The sequence below is a fragment of the Acomys russatus genome, chromosome 19 (assembly GCF_903995435.1).
Source record: "Acomys russatus chromosome 19, mAcoRus1.1, whole genome shotgun sequence".
NCBI classification, from domain to species: Eukaryota; Metazoa; Chordata; class Mammalia; order Rodentia; family Muridae; genus Acomys; species Acomys russatus.
This window is the reverse complement of record NC_067155.1, coordinates 16,776,699-16,794,591: the sequence shown is the minus strand read 5'-3', so window position 1 is coordinate 16,794,591 and position 17,893 is coordinate 16,776,699. Positions and strand designations below refer to the sequence as shown.

General features: G+C 49.0%; 1 protein-coding gene across 1 annotated transcript; it reads left to right on the top strand.

Annotated features, from left to right (window-relative positions):
* The first annotated feature begins 1,198 nt into the window (after positions 1 to 1,198).
* On the top strand, positions 1,199 to 11,587 carry LOC127203117 (cytochrome P450 2A8-like). The gene is made up of 9 exons (XM_051161919.1): positions 1,199 to 1,405; positions 1,607 to 1,769; positions 4,786 to 4,935; positions 5,144 to 5,304; positions 7,239 to 7,415; positions 8,504 to 8,645; positions 9,938 to 10,125; positions 10,761 to 10,902; positions 11,351 to 11,587. Exons 1-9 carry the CDS (start codon positions 1,226 to 1,228, stop codon positions 11,530 to 11,532), a joined length of 1,485 nt encoding a protein of 494 aa, XP_051017876.1. The 5' UTR covers positions 1,199 to 1,225; the 3' UTR covers positions 11,533 to 11,587.
* Positions 11,588 to 17,893: the final 6,306 nt, after the last annotated feature.

Sequence of the window (17,893 nt, the reverse complement as noted above, 5' to 3'; positions counted from 1 at the left end):
TGTTCCCACCGGTGATGCCAACCTTCTCCATCCCTGCGATGAAGCTTAGTCCCCACGTCTGATTCAGGGGATGTATGGAGAAAGGCCCCGTCCACCTCCAGTTTCTCTGCCTTTCCTTACCTTGGTGACTTAAAGCAGGGTGGATGATGAGCGTGTCTCAGCGTTGCAAAGCCACGAGACACCATGGACACGGAGACTGAACCATACTGCAAAGCCTCCATGTTCAAAAGTTGGTAGATGCACCTGTTATTAAAGAAGGGATTAGTTGGAAGAAGAATTTAACTGGAATTACGTTACAGAGAGGGCTCTTGTATCGATCTCTTGTGTGGATCGGTACCTCAGTGTCTGTCCTCTTCCTGTGTTTTCTTCTAGCAGTTTCAGATTTTGAGATTAAAAATACTTTATTACATTTCTGAAATTGTGCACTCTGCGTGAGTGAGTGAGTGAATCAGTGCGCGCGTGCGCGTGTGCGCGTGTGCGTGCGCGCATGTGTGCGCGTGTGTGCGCGCGCACGTGTGTATGTGCGTGTGTGCGCGTGTGTGCATGTGTGTGTGTGCGCGCGCGCGTGTGTGCGTGCGTGTGTGTGTGTGTGTGTGTGTAAGTCAGTTCTTTCTTCCCCCCATGCAACTGCAGCATCCTGTTGGCTGTTTGGGTACTTCACCTGCCAAGAACTCCACATCTGCAGGTCTGGACCCTCTGCCAACCCTGTATCTTGACATCCTGACTCTGGGAATCGCCCTTCCTAAGCTATATTAACCCTAGATGCCTTCTCCCTAAAGTGTCCCAAATTCACAGCAACACGTCCTGTGTAAAATCAAACAAACAAACAACCCCCAACCCTTGGAGTCTTTCCTAAACCCCACATCCATGTCTGTGAAGCCCTTCCTCTGTTTGAGACCCTCAGTCCTCTGTTTGGATGCTGCACATGCAGACACGACTATGTATTCAATTCTGGAAAGTTCCTAAGCCATACTCTCATGGTGCAACCCTGGCACACTTGGCACACTTCCTTCTGTCCTGGAATCCACTGTCTGAAAACCAGCCCAGAGGTGACCCCTCTTCTTCCTTGTGGGCCCGGCATCATAGCCAAGGCAGTGGTGAGGCAGAGCAACAGTTGGGTGGGAAAATGAGTTAATTATTAAACAAGCCAGAGCCACCCTTCCAGCCTAGAGTATAAAGGCACACTTTCCCAGTGATCACCACACCGGTCCCTCCCACTGCCACCATGCTGGCCTCAGGGATGCTGCTGGTGGCTGCGCTGGCCTGCCTCAGTGTCCTGTTCCTAATATCTGTGTGGACGCAGAAGAGACTGTTGGGGAAGATGCCTCCAGGGCCCACCCCATTGCCCTTCCTTGGGAACTTTCTGGAACTGGACACAGAGAAGTTTTATGACTCCCTTTTAAAGGTAGTCCCGGATAGAAAGACTTGGTGGGTTTGGATGTGGAGCCTGCCTGGTGTGGCTCAGATTCTGAGGCAGAAGACTGACTTAGGTCAGGATGCAGCCATGGGGGTGTGCGCGCATGCGCGGTGTTGGGGGGAGGAGTGCGCTTAGAGGTTGGACAGCCAGATCCTATTGCATCGCTAACTCCTTGCGTCACCCACTCAGATCAAGGAGCAGTACGGTCCTGTGTTCACCATCCACCTGGGACCGCGACCTGCTGTGGTGCTGTGGGGATATGACGCAGTGAAGGAGGCTCTGATTGATCAGGCTGAGGAGTTCAGTGGCCGGGGACAGCAAGCTTTCCTAGATTGGTTCTTCAAAGGCTATGGTGAGGATGACAGCATGTGGGGGGATTAAGGCCAGACAGATGTGTGGTGGCAGGTTCCATAGTTTCTCCTGACTCACTTGCCCACTCAAAGGCTTTTCTGTGGTCTTTGATCCACTTGCTTGGTCGACGGTCGATGTTAATGTGCTCTGTGGCTTTTTCTGGATTGTTTTAGAATTCCTACGTCCTTTCCCTCTGCATCTCTGTTTCTCTCTATCTGTCTCCCTGGTCTTTCTTTCTCTTGCTGGGTAGCCCTTCCCTGATTTTACAAGCTTCTCCTCCTCCTCCTCCTCCTCCTCCTCCTCCTCCTCCTCCTTCTTCTTCTTCTTCTTCTTCTTCTTCTTCTTCCTCTTGGATTTTTATGTCAGGGTTTCTCTGTGTAACAGACCTGGCTATTCTGGGCTCACTTTGTAGACCACACTGCCCTCAAACCACAGAAATATAGTTGCCTCTGCCTCCCAAGTGCTGGAATCAAAGTCATGCGCCACCATGCGACTTTTTTAAACACACACACACATGCCCTCTCTCTTCTGCGAGCAGGAGTGTGTGCCTGCTTGCGTGCAACACGTGTATCGGTGCCTATAAAGGCCAGAAGAGGGCATCAGATCACGTAAAGTCAGAGTTACAGGCAGCTGTGGAGCTGGGAACTGAGCTCTGTCCTTAGCAACAGCAGTGTACACTCTCGACGGTTGAGTCATTCCAGACTATGCCAACTCTTTTTTTTCCCCTTGTTTCTTTTTATTTATTCTTCCCTCACATATTATATTCCAACCAAATCCTCTGCTCCTCCACTCCTCCCGGATGCATTGCTTTTTCTGTTTCCCAGGCAGGGATATCAACCGAATTCCTAATGTCTGTTGAGATCCTGTTTCACAACCTGCCCCCCCCAACCCTATTCTGATTTCATCTAAGAAGGAATCTTTTCATTAAGCCCACATGCTCTCCAGTGAGTCCTCCCTCTTTTTTTTTTTTCTTCCTCTGTGAAAATCTTGTGTGCTTTCTGTGTCAGAGACCCATGGCATTCCCTCTGGACTCTGCCTATATCTCTCTTTATCTAGCTCAGTTGAGAACCAGTTATTAATTGAATTGAATTTAAATTTATTTTATGTGCATTGGTGTTTTGCCTGCATTTATCTGTGTGAGGGCATTGGATCCCCTAGAACTGGGCCTACAGACAGTTCTGAGCTGCCATGTGGGTGCCGGGAATTGAACTTTGTGGGTGCAGGTTCTCTGGAAGAGCAACCAGTGCTCTTGTCCACCAAGCTATCTTCCCAGCCCCAGTCATAATTTTCCTTTTTTAAAAAAAGTTCTGACTTGTTTATTAAAATATCAATTTTATGTATACCAGTGAACTTATATGTGATATTTCTATATATGTGTACATTGTGGACTGTTTATGTACGGTTCCATCTGAACCGATTACAGCTGTCTGAGTGCACACACAATGTGCTATTTAGGTGACAGCTAAAGAGAGAAATAAAAGAAGAGAGGTGGGTAGTCAGCAGCATACAGAGAAGAGAGATCAAGAGTGGAATAAAGGAAGAGAGAGAAAGGGAAAACAGAGAGACAGAGACAGAGGGGAAGAAAGGAGAGAGATAAAATGGAGTGAAGATAGGAGGAAGCAAAGAAAGATTGAAGGAAGGAGAAAATATATTAGGTAGAAGATTTTTTAAAAAGTTTTAATTCATTATAATTTATTCAGATTACATCCAGAATGTTATCCCCTAGCTTGCATCTTCCCGTTCCCTCCCTCCCTCCCTCTTCTGCCCTTTCCCTTTCCCTAGACCTCTGACAGAAGGGGCCCTTCCCCCCACCATCTAGCCACATGATTTCTGTTTTTTTTTTAAATTTTTAAATTTTATTTTATTAATTTATTCTTATTATATCTCAATGGTTATCCCATCCCTTGTATTCTCCCATTCCTTCCTCCCTCCCAGTTTCCCCTTACTCCCCTCCCCCCTGATTGTGACTGAGGGGGACCTCCTCCCCCTGTATATGCTCATAGGGTATCAAGTCTCTCCTTGGTAACCTGCTATCCTTCCTCTGAGTGCCACCAGGCCTCCCCATCCAGGGGATGTGGTCAAATATGGGGCACCAGAGTTCCTGTGAAAGTCAGACCCCACTCTCCACTCAACTGTGGAGAATGTCCTGTCCATTGGCTAGATCTGGATAGGGGTTTGAGGTTGATGGTCTGTATTATCCTTGGCTGGTGCCATAGTTTGAGCGGGACCCCTGGGCCCAAATCTGCCTATCATAATGTTCTTCTTGTTAGTCATGATTTCTAAATCCACTCCAGGCCTCCAACTCTTGTGTCTTGTGACCCTTGCGCCCTTCCTTCCCCCTTGGGTTTTCTCTATATTGCTGTCTGCCTTACCACAACCTCTCTCCTTTTAAAGAAACATTTAATTATTATTAATTTTTAAAAAAGATTTATTTATTTATTATTTACACAGTATTCAGTCTGCATGTGAGGAACAGGCCAGAAGAGGGCACCAGATCTCATTATAGATGGTTGTGAGCCACCATGTGGTTGCTGGGAATTGAACTCAGGACCTTTGGAAGAGCGGGCAGTGCTCTTAACCTCTGAGCCATCTCTCCAGCCCTTAATTATTATTTTTATTTTAGTTTTTTTGTGTGTATTTGTTTTACCTGCATGATGCCTTTGCACCATGTACCTTCCTGGTGCCCATAGAGGCCAGAAGTGGGCATCTGATTTCCTGGAACTGGAATTATAGACTGCTATGGGCCGAAACCCTGTTCATTTAGAGAGAAGAGCCACTGCTCGTAACTGCTGGACTGTCTCTCAAGCCCCCGTTTCTTCTCTTTAGCTGTATCCTAGGATTTTGACTTTGGATCCTGCTCAAGTCCCCCAGCTCCCTGGAGCTCTTGCTTGTCCCTCTACCCACCTTTCCCGGTCCAGCCCTTTGCCCAGCCCCACACTCTCCAGGATCCCGTCAGAGCTCTATCGCCCAAATGTGTCGCTCTAAACCTCTCCCTGGGCTTGTGTTTGGCTCCCCAGGTGTGGTGTTCAGCTCCGGGGAGCGGGCCAAGCAACTCAGGCGCTTCTCCATCAGCACACTTCGGGACTTCGGCTTTGGCAAGCGCGGCATCGAGGAGCGCATCAGAGAGGAGACCAGCTTTCTCATACAGGCCTTTCGGGACACCGACGGTGAGGGTGGGGCCGCGGATGGATAAGAGAAGCCACATGGGATGGATAAGAGAAGCCACAGGTTCTGAGGGGGTTTTGTGTGAAGAGCGGCAGCGGGGACTTCGGGAAAGCCACGTGACCCCCTCTGCTGCTCACACTGCCATCGCAAACCCCAGCGGAGTCTTGCTTCTGCAGTCCTCTTCCCTTTTAACTCTGGCCCGCCTCCTAGGTGCTTGCATAGACCCCACCTTCTACATGAGCAGAACAGTCTCCAATGTCATCAGCTCTATCGTGTTTGGGGACCGCTTCGAGTACGACAACAAGGAATTCCTGTCGCTGTTGGGCATGATGATGCGGAGTTTCCAGTTCACGGCTACCTCGACTGGACAGGTAACCGGTTCAAGCCCCAGCCTGATCCCCTGCCACAGCCTCCCACCACCCTGCTGCGGCCACCAGTGCCTCGAACTGCCACACGTCTCTACACGTGGTCTGTTTAAATACGCTCCCCGTCTTGGGCAACTATACAACGGCATCAAACCCTGAGAAAGGTACTACGGCTAACTCGTGGCGACTGGGTATTTCAACAGATGCCAACCAAGTCAGAGTGTGCAACCAGGCACAGCCCCTCCGCTCAGCCTCCCTCTCTGGGCAGGTGTCCCCTCCCAACTTACCTTAACCTCTGACAGTTGCCACTACTAAAGCCCTTTTGGACAAATCCACCTGTAGAAAAGTGGCTGCTTCAGGTCCCTCCTACATACACGAACATCTGAATCTGTATAATCCAACCCACCACAACTGTATGTCCTCCATCCGCGTCCTAAACTGGCCCATTGGAATACCCAGACAAGGGTTGGGGGAGATTGTTTGGTGGTTAAAGGCCTGTACTGCTCTTGCTGTGGGCCTAAGTGAATGGGAAAAAAAGCAACCAACCAAAAAAAAAAAAAAAAAAAAAAAAAAAAAAAAAAAAAAAAACAAAAAACAAAAAACCAAACCAAACCAAAAACCCCAAAACCCAAAACCAAAAACAACAAAAACGAAACAAAACAAAAACAAACAGGAAAAAACCCACAAACAAATAAATAAATAAAAAAGGAAAGGAACATGACTGCTCCTAGGTATGTGGAGGAGAAAGTTTATTGTAGATATGTGGGAAAGCAGAGCCAGAGGCAAGGACATCCGGGAGAGTCCAGAGTGGACATGGCACTGAGTCATGTGAGGGGAGTGGTTGGGGAAGGGAGAGGGGAGATAGGGGAACCAGGTGCAGCAGCCAGGAGGCCCTCCAAAATCGGGTAACCAAAATGGTTGGATTATATAGGGAATGGCAGCTGGGGGAAGGGCAGCCCAGCCCCTAGGGTGGAGAAGTTTAGGGTGGGGGGTGCAGTGTGTCATCCAGGACGACCCGGTAACAGGTAGGGCCTGAGGGTCACAGGGGTAGCTTGGCAGCCAGCGTCTGATTTCATATGTTAAACAGGCACCTCAGTTGGCCTTTTGTGCCAGGTTTGAAATCTAACACCTAGTTTAATAACCAAGCACCCACTGTTAGTGGCTCATAACTGCCTGTGACCCTAGCTCGAAGGGGATCCAACACCTTTGGCACCTGCAATCATGTATGGACACAGACACACAGACACATCCATACACACACACACACACACACACACACACACACACACACACACGCAGAGACACATACACATAATTAAAGACAAAATAAGTATTAAAAAGGCATACACGTGTTCCTATTCAGTCCACATAAATGAGTGAAACCCTGAACAGGTACTGAAGCTACTCATAAGGACCTGGGTGGCTTGTCACACGCACCCACAGAAGCGTTCTCCAGTCAGGACCACTAAACCTCACAGGAGCACTCCAGACTATCTATGCACGTGAGCACCCAAACACTTGGACCCAAGTTTTCTCCACTGTGACCCTCGGCATCAGCCTCACCTAACGCCTAAACACTTTGCAGCAACCCACGACTCAAACACAAAACAGTTTTTCTGGAAATCTGTGCCTTTCTGACTGCCTCGAGTTACCTGCATGGTTAGGCACAACAGACCACCCAGCAATGACACAGCATTTGCATACGCACATACTTAGATGTCTGCCATTATCAATCCTTACCCTAATATCTGATTCTGCAGGCACGTCCCACTCCATCTTACCCACATGGAAACATAATTGTGTTCCCTTCAGCCAGCAGCTAAATACCTGGAAACCAGACCAAGGCTCTGAAGTCTTCTCTGCTGCTTCTCGGGTCCCCTTCCATTTGGGTCCTGACACTGACAGTTGTCCTTCTACCATTTTCTCTCTCCCTACCCCAGCTCTTCGAGATGTTCTATTCCGTGATGAAGCACTTGCCGGGATCACAGCAACAGGCCTATAAGGAGATGCAAGGGCTGGAGGACTTTGTAGCCAGGAAAGTGGCACAGAACCAGTGCACCCTGGATCCCAATTCCCCCCGGGACTTCATCGACTCCTTCCTCATCCGCATGCAGGAGGTGCTCCCGCTCACTGTGGTGGATGGTTCAAAGCCTGGGATGGGGGGGGGTAGGGAGAGCCAAGAGCCCCCAGCTGTCCCATCACAATGAACGCCATTCTCCCATCTCCTGAGCCCTTATGTAGGGGACAAGTGTGTGTAAACATGGATGCTAACAGTTCCCACAGCGCCACCAGGTACCAGGCATGGATTGCGTTCAGTGTTCAGCAGTATTCACCCATCTAGAACCACTCGGCTTGAGAGCGCATTCCATTCCGGCCCTAGGTCTAGAATTAGGAAAGCGCAACCCAGGGCGGATAGGCTGCTTGCCTGGTGTCAGGCAGAGAGCGCTTGTTGCACAGGTGTGTGGGGGGACCTGACTTAGAGTTACCGGAATCCGTCTGAAAAGCCATGCGTGGCCGTGGATGCCTGTGACCTCAGCATCGGAGGACAGAGCCGTGCAGATCCCAGGCGCTTGCTGGACAGTCAGCGAGGCTCAATGCCAGACTCTGTCTCAAAGGAGTAAGGCAGAGATTGGTAAAAGATATGCAATGCTCGCCTCTGGCTGCCTCATGGGTGCTCATGGGCATGGGTGCACACATGTACACACGGACCCATAAGTCAGTGCGTATGCTAGCACATGCGTATGCGCGTGCCCACCCATGAGCGCATGTAGGAGAGGAATTTCCTCCAGGGGTACCTTCAGATTGAGAAGGAATAGGATGCTGTCACTCCAAATTCTGAATCTCTAGCTCCCAGAACCCGCTTCTAACTTTCATTACTCCTTCATCTCTCTCTTTCTCTCCCCTTTCTTACCTCCTCCTTATCCTCCTCCTCCTCTTCTTCTTTTTTTTAAGACATCGCTACAATTTTAATAAAATTTCAACCAAGTGGGTAGCAAAAGGACAGAGATTTTTCCCAGGGAAAAACCAAGGAAAAGGTTGTTTTGTAAAAAAGCCAGCACCTGGGGAGAGCCAGGTTGATCAAGGCTCTCTCTCTCTCTCTTTCCACTTTCGATCTGAACTCAAGATAAGTGAATCCAAGGGAAACTCCAAGTGGTGCCCCGACTAGTGGGAAATGGACTGAGCACAACGCCCTCCCTCCTTGTAGGAGAAGCAGAACCCCAAATCTGAGTTTCACATGAAGAATCTCTTGATGACCACACTGAACCTTTTCTTCGCGGGCACAGAGACTGTCAGCACCACCATGCGCTTTGCCTTCCTGCTGCTCATGAAGAACCCCGACATTGCAGGTAAGGCTACAGGGGGGCAGGGAAGTGGAGGCCATAGACGCCCCCACAAATACCGGAAATTGGATACCCTAAATCCCAACTCTTCTAGATCTCTCGGTCCTCAGATAGTCCCTGATAGGCTGAGACGGGAGGAAAGCTGATCTGATAGGCACCAACTGGGAGCCCTGGTCACCATCGGACAGGCTTGTCCAGGTTTTATCATCTTCTTCCAGGAAGATGTGCATTCTGAAGAAGTGCAACAAGCGGCAAAGCCATGAGGGATTTTTCCGAGTCAAGGGGAAAGTAAGGAGTAGCTGCACTGCCGAGGAAAAGCCGGAATTGCAGAGGGGCCCAGGCTGCTGTCCAGGGCTTAATTTTCTTTCTTTCTTTCTTTCTTTCTTTCTTTCTTTCTTTCTTTCTTTCTTCCTTTCTTTCTTTCTTTTTTGAGACAGGGTCTCTCTGTGTAGCCTTGGCTGTCCTGGACTCATTTTGTAGACCAGGCTGGCCTCTAACTCACAGCGATGCACCTGCCTCTGCCTCCTGAGCACTGGGATTACAGGCGTGGGCCACCATGCCCGGCCAGGGCTTCCTTTTGTGGGTCCAGGAAGAGGAAAAGTTTGTTGCTAGGGTCAGGGTGGGGGTGGTTTTGTGTTTTGATAGACAGGTTTGAGGTATGTAAGCCTTTGTTAACTGAGCAGGTCGTTTCCCCACAATTCATGTAGTTTTAATCATAGGCATGTCCAATCCCATGCAGGCATAAGATGGCGAGTGGGTTGTTTTCCCCAACAGTTCACTCAAAGATACAAATAGCCCTTTTCAGTATGCACCTAAGGCCTACCTGTTCAGGCTGGGTTGGTCCACTGGCTCTAGTTCTGGGATATGTTCAACAGTGTTGCTATGGTGATTGTTCCAGCATGTTGGGATGGATGTGACCGGTTGCCTTGTTTAGAGAAGGGTGTTTCTGGAACTCAGTGTTGGTGGGAGTCCCGGGGGTGCTAATCTATCCCTGCAAATCACTCATCTCAACCTGAGTCTCACCAGCTGTTAACCATTGGGAAGGCCTGAACTGATTTGTAAACTGCACCTCTCAACCATACAAGGTCCCTTGCCTGTTCTTTTTGGGCCATTCTGTAAGTCTCGTTTGCAATGAGATTCTGACCCATGGTTAAGGGGACCGTATCCCAGCACCATGTATGGCCAATGTCTACTGAGAAAGGTCTACAATATGTCCCCTGTGGTTCCACATCACCGTATGTTTGCATAATCAACCCATCTTCCCTTTCTAGACATATAAACACACCTTCTCTTCTTAGCCAAGATGTACGAGGAGATTGACCGGGTGATTGGCAGGGACCGGCCACCCAAGTACGAGGACCGGATGGAGATGCCCTACACTGAGGCTGTGATCCATGAGATCCAGAGATTTGGAGACATAATTCCTCTTGGTGTGGCTCATAGCACCATCAAGGACGTCAAGTTTCGGGACTTCCTCATCCCCAAGGTGCTGCCCCGCCCAGCCTGAAAGAGCTTTCAGTCCACTCCTCGGGTCCCAGCAGCCCATCCCTGCTCAGAGTTTTCTCTGCCATCTTTCCTTCTCAATCCAACACTTGCTCCATCATCATGCCCTTTAAACTGTCCTTCTCAGAGTCTCCAGAACCCTGGGTCTCCCTATTTTTCAGGGATCAACACCATGTTTAGCAACCTCCTAATCTAAGGGCCATGAGTCTATTTCCCCTAGAACTTTTAAACTTACGTCGAAGAGCCTCATGCCTTCCAAACAGCGTGCTGAGCTCAGCACACAAACCCCAAACCCTCTGCCTCAGGGAGTGTGAACTTCCCGGTCCCACAACCTCCTGAATCGACAGGCATGAGCTCCCTCATTCCCCAATACTCTGCTCCAAGAGACACAACACAGACTGTGTGTCTCTCAAATAACATCCTCCCCCCCCCCCCAGAAATCAGGAAGCACCACTTCTCCAAGAGAACCTGTCCCAGGGATGCTATCCCCACATTCCTCAATGCTTCTCCCTCAGCACACTCCATCTCTCCTTTCCCCTCTTCCTTCCGACTTTGTGAGCTCTGAGGATGCCCATCTCTCATCCTGCCTTACCAGCCCCCACTGTTCCTCTCTTTCAGGGCACTGATGTATTGCCTATACTGAGCTCTGTGCTGAAAGATCCCCAATTCTTCTCCAACCCCAATGACTTTAACCCCCAGCACTTCCTGGATGACAAGGGGAAGTTTAAGAAGAACGTTGCGTTTGTGCCCTTTTCTGTTGGTAAGAGGCCGCTGCTCACACTCACAGGGGTACCACTTCCTGGTTCTCCTCTCTGGAGAGTAGGCTTGTAACTTTCTCCCCCTTCGACCTTCCAGCCAAAGAAGTGGAGTTGGGCTAAAGGAAAGGTGGGAAAATTTGAGGTGCAGGCTGAGTCTGAGTTCTTTCTCGGGTCACACAGACAAGTCTTTCTACTCTCTGGAGGCAATAGCAGAGCAGCCGCATTTGAGGGTCTGTTTATTGGAGGGGGCATGTAGACTTCCTGTTGTGCCAGCCTGCCATGGGTCCCCTCACCTGACATGCAAGGGAAATGGAGGCCCGGAGAGGTCATTCAGACTATAGCGCTGAAAGCTCCTCTCTCTTGGGGAATGCAGCGCTGGGCCTGGCATAGGGTGAAACAACAGGAGAATTGATTTCATGTCCATCTTCCACTTCCCCCTCCCATCTCCAGGAAAGAGATACTGTTTCGGAGAAAACCTGGCTAAGATGGAACTCTTCATCTTCATCACAACCATCATGCAGAACTTTAGATTCAAGTCCCCACAGGCGCCCCAAGACATAGATGTGTCCCCACAGTATGTCGGCTTAGTCTCAATCCCACGAAAATTCACCATGAGCTTTCTGCCTCGCTGAGCCAGAACTCTGTGGGGGTGGAGGCAGTGAACATGCCCCAAAAGAGGGCAGGGCTAATGGGCCTAGGGATAAAGGACAACATGAAAAGTGGATGAGAATCTGGGTCCATCTTCCTGAAGACAGGTTCTTCAAAGGAGGGATACGGGGGAAACCTTTCCCTAGCGCCTGAACACAATAATTAAATACATTGTTAATTGTGCAAGAACTGCATGTGGATTTCATTGGAAAGACAGCACAGCATCTCCTCTCTTAGTCCTCAGAAACCCACACGGGAAGAGAAATTGTATTCATGGACGTCTTACAGGTAAAAAGACTGAGGTTTAGAATGTTCAAGTCTTTTGGCCTGGCTCGGGCTCGTTCCTGCAATTCCATCACTTGGGCATCTGGTGCGTGGTGATTGGCACAAGTGGAAGGCTAGTCTGTGCTATATTGTGAGTTCTAGGCCAGTCCATGCTATAAATGTGAGATTCTGACTCCAAGGTGACAAACCAATACAGATAACTTACAGGAAGGAGAGTAACTTACAGGGAGGAGAGTAACTTACAGGGAGGAGAGTAACTTACAGGGAAGAGAGTAACTTACAGGGAGAAGAGTAACTTACAGGGAGGAGAGTAACTTACAGGGAGAAGAGTAATTTACAGGGAGGAGAGTAACTTACAGGGAGGAGAGTAACTTACAGGGAGGAGAGTAACTTACAGGGAGGAGAGTAACTTACAGGGAGGAGAGTAACTTACAGGGAGGAGAGTAACTTACAGGAAGGAGAAGTGTTTTTGTGTGGTCAGTTGAAGACCTGTCAGGATAAGAAAGCTGTAGACTCCATTCCAAAGGGAGACAAGAGAAGGGGCTTTGGAAGTCCACAAGGCGTGGTAGATCAGCTGAAAACACAGAAGAGCTGAAGGGTAGTGCACCAAAACCAGGAAGCCAAACCGAAAACAGTGCCAAGCTGTGTGATTCTTCAGAAGAAGGAGGGAAAGCAGAGGCTTCATTCTATAGCTGCCCAGAGACACAGGAAACATGGAAAGGTCGGCAACAGGATTGGTATGCCGTGGCCCAATAACATAGCTGCCATTGTCTAGGATGAGGGGTGGGCCTGGCATTTCCCTCAGTGGCAGGTGGATGCTGCTGGGGGGCAGGGGGACAAGAGTAGGTGTTTTTACAGCCGCCTCTGTGCCCTATGGCACTGGCAGTTGGAGGCATAGGCAGGTGGCGTGGGCAGGATCGCGTCCTCTGGGGAAGCTACTGGGCGTGTTCCATGGTGTCGTCCAGGCTTGACGGTGCAGGTGGGCGAAAGCTTGCCCCATCATCGGCACTGTACTGGCTGGTTTTGTGGGTCAACTTGACCCACACCAGAGTCATCAGAGAGGAAGGAGCCGACTCAGTTGAGGAAATGAGATGAGATCCACCTGTAAGGCGCTTTCTCAATTAGCAATCAATAGGGTGAGGGCCCGGCCCGTGGTGAGTGGGCTGGTGGTCTTCCATCCTCTAAGAGAGCAGGCTGAGCAAGCAAGCCATGATGAGCAAGCTAGTAAGCAGCACTCCTTCGCGGCTTCTGTAACAGCCCCTGCCTCCAGATTCCCTCTCGGCTTGACTTCCTGTCCTGACTTTCTCTGATGGAAGTGTAAGGCAAATAAAGGCTTTTCTCCCCAACTTCCTTTTTGGTCGTGGTGTTTTCCTCACCACACCAAGACAGGCACAGAGAGTTAAGTTGGGACTTGACACACAGCACTACCCTCAAACTTCAGCCTGAGGTGACAGAATGGCCAGAACTTTTAAAAACAACACCGGCCAAGCAACGGCAAGAGACAGACCTTCCTTGTCCAGAAGTTCTGCCATTGCCTGCACCGGAAGGAGCTGCAGAGACGCCTGAAAGGATGGGTCGTTGACCTTAACATCTTGCTGACTGCCAGGCCGACCTGTGTAAATCTCACTTGCCGGCCTCCCCTCCTCGTGGGTTTTAGAGTGTGAAGTGAGAATAGAAGTGGACTGAGGTCTGTCAGGAGCTCTCCTGGCTGCGGTCCACTGGTGATGTCTCCTCTCCTCCACTCTCATTGACATCAGAGTGCTTATTCTAGAAAAATTCCCACAGCAGAACTGTGAAAGCCCACCCCCCCCCGGGGGGGCCAGGGACATCCAGGTCCGACCCAATTGGATTTTCTGGAACCTGTGTCTGAAGTCCATGGTGTCTTCAGAAGATGGCACTTCCACCAACCTCTAGGAGGCAACCAAGAGCAACAGCAAGAGCCTATAATGTTTGGATGGGTCTTTTTAAAAACTTAACTAAAAATTTATTTATTTGCCGGGCCTGGCGGCGCACACCTTTAATCCCAGCACTTGGGAGGCAGAGGCAGGAGGATCGCTGCGAGTTCGAGGCTAGCCTGGTCTACAAAGGGAGTCCAGGACAGCCAAGGCTAACACAGAGAGAGACTGTCTCGAAAAACCAAAAAATATTTATTTATTTATTTATTTATTTTACATCCCAATCATAGGCCCCTCTCTCCTCTCCTCCTGGCCCCACCCGGTCCCTCTTTCCCTCTCTCCCTCCCCTCCCCCTCAGAAAAGGGGAGTCCTTCCCCGCCTACCCCTCCCTGCACATAAAGTCGCACCAGGACTGAGTGCATCCTCTTTCATGATGGCTTGGCAAGGTGTCGCCGCCAGGGAGAGTGTAATTTAAAAGCAAGCACACTCTTTTGTGTGCTCTGTTTACAGATATGAATAAGGAAGCATTGCAACGGGTTGCGATGAAATCTAGAAGGTTATTAGGAAACACTTTAAAAACAAAACCAAAACAAAACCCCTCCATTTTGAAAAAGCTGAAAAAAATCTAAAAGACATGGATAAATTCCTAACCGCACACAACCTACCAAAAATTAAATTGAGATTTATATAAGAGACAATTAAAAGAGATACTCACACGTTTATTTATTACTTACATGTTTTGTATTTTAGTAGTTAGGCTGTTGTATTTCAACTTCTGCTTTGCTTGAGAAGTCTTTCATGACTATGTTTTTTTTCTTTTTAAATCTTCCCTTTCATATTATCTCTAACCCTGCAACGCAGTACTGTGGCCTTGGCAGGCAACAGTAGAATAAGTAAACGCAAAGGCTCTTAGCTAGCTGGCCTCTGGGGTAACAAACATACAAAATGTAAATAATAAATAAATAAATAGCTGTAACACGAAAGCGAAGGGGCCGTGCCCTCAGCCCTTTTTCCTTACTGGGATGATGTCACGTCTCCCTCGCCTTAGGTCATCTTCTCAGCCGACTCCACCCACCGCTGGACCAACAGCCGCTGGTCAGCATCACAGAAACCAGCGTTTCCTTCCCAATGGACGGACTCTCTGGCTGCAGTTTGCTTCCTGCAGGAATTCTCTGCTCCAAGCGCCCTGGCTGCAAGCTCCAGCCTCAGCTCCGGTGTTGGGGAGTCACTCTTGTGGCACACAGTGCTTCTGTGGTGGATGCTCTGAGGATTGCGGGAGGCCCTTCTGCCTGAGCTGGCTTCTGTTGAACCGTCGGGATGCTATGCCGTGTTCCAGGCCTCACTCCCCACAGTCCAGTGTGGTTTGGCTGGGCAACTGTGGAGGAGAGCGGGCCGCCATCTTCTAGCACGAATACCTCCTGGTCTCACACCACAGTTCACTCTCTCTCTCTCTCCCTCTCCCTCTCCCTCTCCCTCTCCCTCTCCCTCTCCCTCTCCCTCTCCCTCTCTCTCTCTCTCTCTCTCTCTCTCTCTCTCTCTCTCTCTCTCTCTCTCTCTCTCCACAGCCTCCTCTGCTCTATCCATACCCATGTGTGTCTCACCTGCCTGTGGCTGCATTTAGTCAGCCCATCTCTTTCCGGGTCTTGTAGCTCCCACCCACAAAAGTGCTTCCACCTGGGACAGTTCACCCCGGTTTGCCTGAACTCTATAGTTCAGCTGGATATGGTGACTTGGCTGCATCTTTGTAGCTTAATTCCCACACGAGCTTGTTTTTCTTTAGCTATTTCTCCTATGGGTATAAGCTCTACCTACCGTTTTCTATCTTATATTTAAACTCAACTCTGCAGACACAGCCTCCGACACAGCACGCTGCCCGGAACTCTCTGTCTTTCTTTTATCCTCATCACTCTCCTTTTCTCCTTTTCACTTTCTTTTTAAACTGTATTTTTATGTTCATTGCTTTTTATTAAATGTGTTTGGTTTTTCCTCCATTTATCCAGTTTTGTTTGTGTTTTTTTTCCTAGTTAAAAAATTAGATATTTCGCCCCTTGCTTTTTTCCCCTCCAGTTTCACAACACTCTCTCACCTCTTTCTTTTCTTTTTAAAAATCTTTTCTCTCTTTCCTCTTTCCCTGCCCCCTACAGTGATTCACATTTCATTTATTTACTATTTGCTTTAATTAAAAAAAAAACCTATTTTATTGTATGTGTTCGCATGTGGGTGTATGTGTCAGTGCCTATGTGTGTATAGCCATGTGTGGGTATGTGTTTGTTTGTGTGTGTGTAGGATTGTGTGTGTGTGTAGGATTGTGTGTGTGTGTAGGATTGTGTGTGTGTGTGTATTCCTGAGTGTACATGTATAGAACACATGTATGCAGGAGCTCACAGAGCCAGAACAAGGCGTTGGATTACCTGGAGTTGGAGTTACAGGAAGTTGTGAGCTGCTCCATGGGTGCTGGGTGTTGAACCCAGGTCGTCTGCAAGACCAGTGAGCATTCCCAACTGCTCAGCCACTTCCCCAGATCCTCATCTCTTGTTCCATATTTATACTAAATAGCATTTAACTCCATGGCACAGCACGAGCTGCATATTACTTGGCTCCAATGAACGTGAAATATATGTCCATATTTGTTCAGTTCCACAGAGTGGATTTTATGCTAATTTTCTTTCCGCTCTGTGGGTGATGGCTGAGTGCTTGGGTAAGAGCTTTTCCGTAAGGACAGATGTGAGGGCCTGGAATCCTGAATGGACTGGGTTGTTGCAGTTTCCCATTGACTTTAACCACAGGATATGGCAGCATCAAGAGACGTCCTAAAGGATCTCCTGACTCCAGACACAATCTCTCCTGCCTCCATTGTGGAGAAGCAATTTGATTTCCCCTTGTTAATCTGGATCAATCGCCCCTCCTAACACTGTTTATTCCTTCCTTAGCTCATTGGCGTGACGGCACCAGAAGCCTAAAGCAGCCAGGGGGATGCCTGAGCCTCCAGGTCGCTGGGGTGTTTGTAATGGCTCCTGTCAGGGGTGCTCTCTCCTCTGAGACCAAAGCTTCCCAACCTAAACCAACCAAAACTCGAGGCCAGCGGAACTTAAGGCCTCAGTAATAGGAAGCAAAACATGTCCCAGTGGTCCTACTAAGGATGTTAGTATGTAGAACTATTCCATTTTAGACCGCTTGATACCTGGACCCATGGATCCTGGCTATGAGAGAAAATATACCATATATTGGATGCTGACTCCTAGAATATATATCCTCTTTTGGAGTTGCCCGCTCTAACCCTCCAGGCTGCTGGAAGTGGCACCAGCAAGGGACTCAAGTGTCCAGACTGGTTCCAGGATGATACGCAGGCAGGTATTTTGGTCTCTATAGTGGAAAATGTCCGTGTGGAGAGCAGAGGAGCCTGCTAACCTAGCCGCTGTGGGGTGTTGCCATCCACCCTCTCTGTGTTTGTTTACAGCGTTGTTTCTCCCACCAGAGCTGTGTCTCTATCTTTTTGGGTGGCCTTTGTTTTGTTCTGACTTTTATAATTATATTTCAGCGGACATGGTGGCAACTGTGCTACAGGGCCACACGGTACAATAATAAAATAACTATACGTGAAAAAATATAAGGGCCAAATGCAGTATGAAGAATGTTACTTGTGTGCCAGGCACAGTGGCCCACGCCTGTAATCCCAGCCCTCGGGAGGCAGAGGCAGGTGGATCTCTGTGAGTTCGAGGCCAGCCTGGTCTGCAAAGCGAGTCCAGGACAGCCAAGGCTACACAGAGAGACCCTGTCTCAAAAAAAGAAAGAAGAAAGAAAAAGAGGAAGGAAGGAAGGAAGGAAGGAAGGAAGGAGTGCAGGTTATTTGTTCATGTGCTGTTGACCCTTGTCTCAGATTAAAATGTGTTTATTTCAAGTTTTCTCTGAGTCTCCTTGTCCTGACACAGGATGACCCAGCATACTGTGACAAGGACAACAGACATCAGCAAGCAATTAGAGAATTTTTAAGACCCTGAACCCTTGAGAACACCAAGAAGGCAAAGCACTTTAAGTTACGTCACTATTTGTTCATCCTACCGTATTAAAAAAAAAAATTGGCTGTGGTTGGGGGAGGGGTGCAGGTAGCTCACAACTTTCTGTAACTACAGTTTCAGGGCTCTGATGCCCTCTTCTGGCCTCTGTG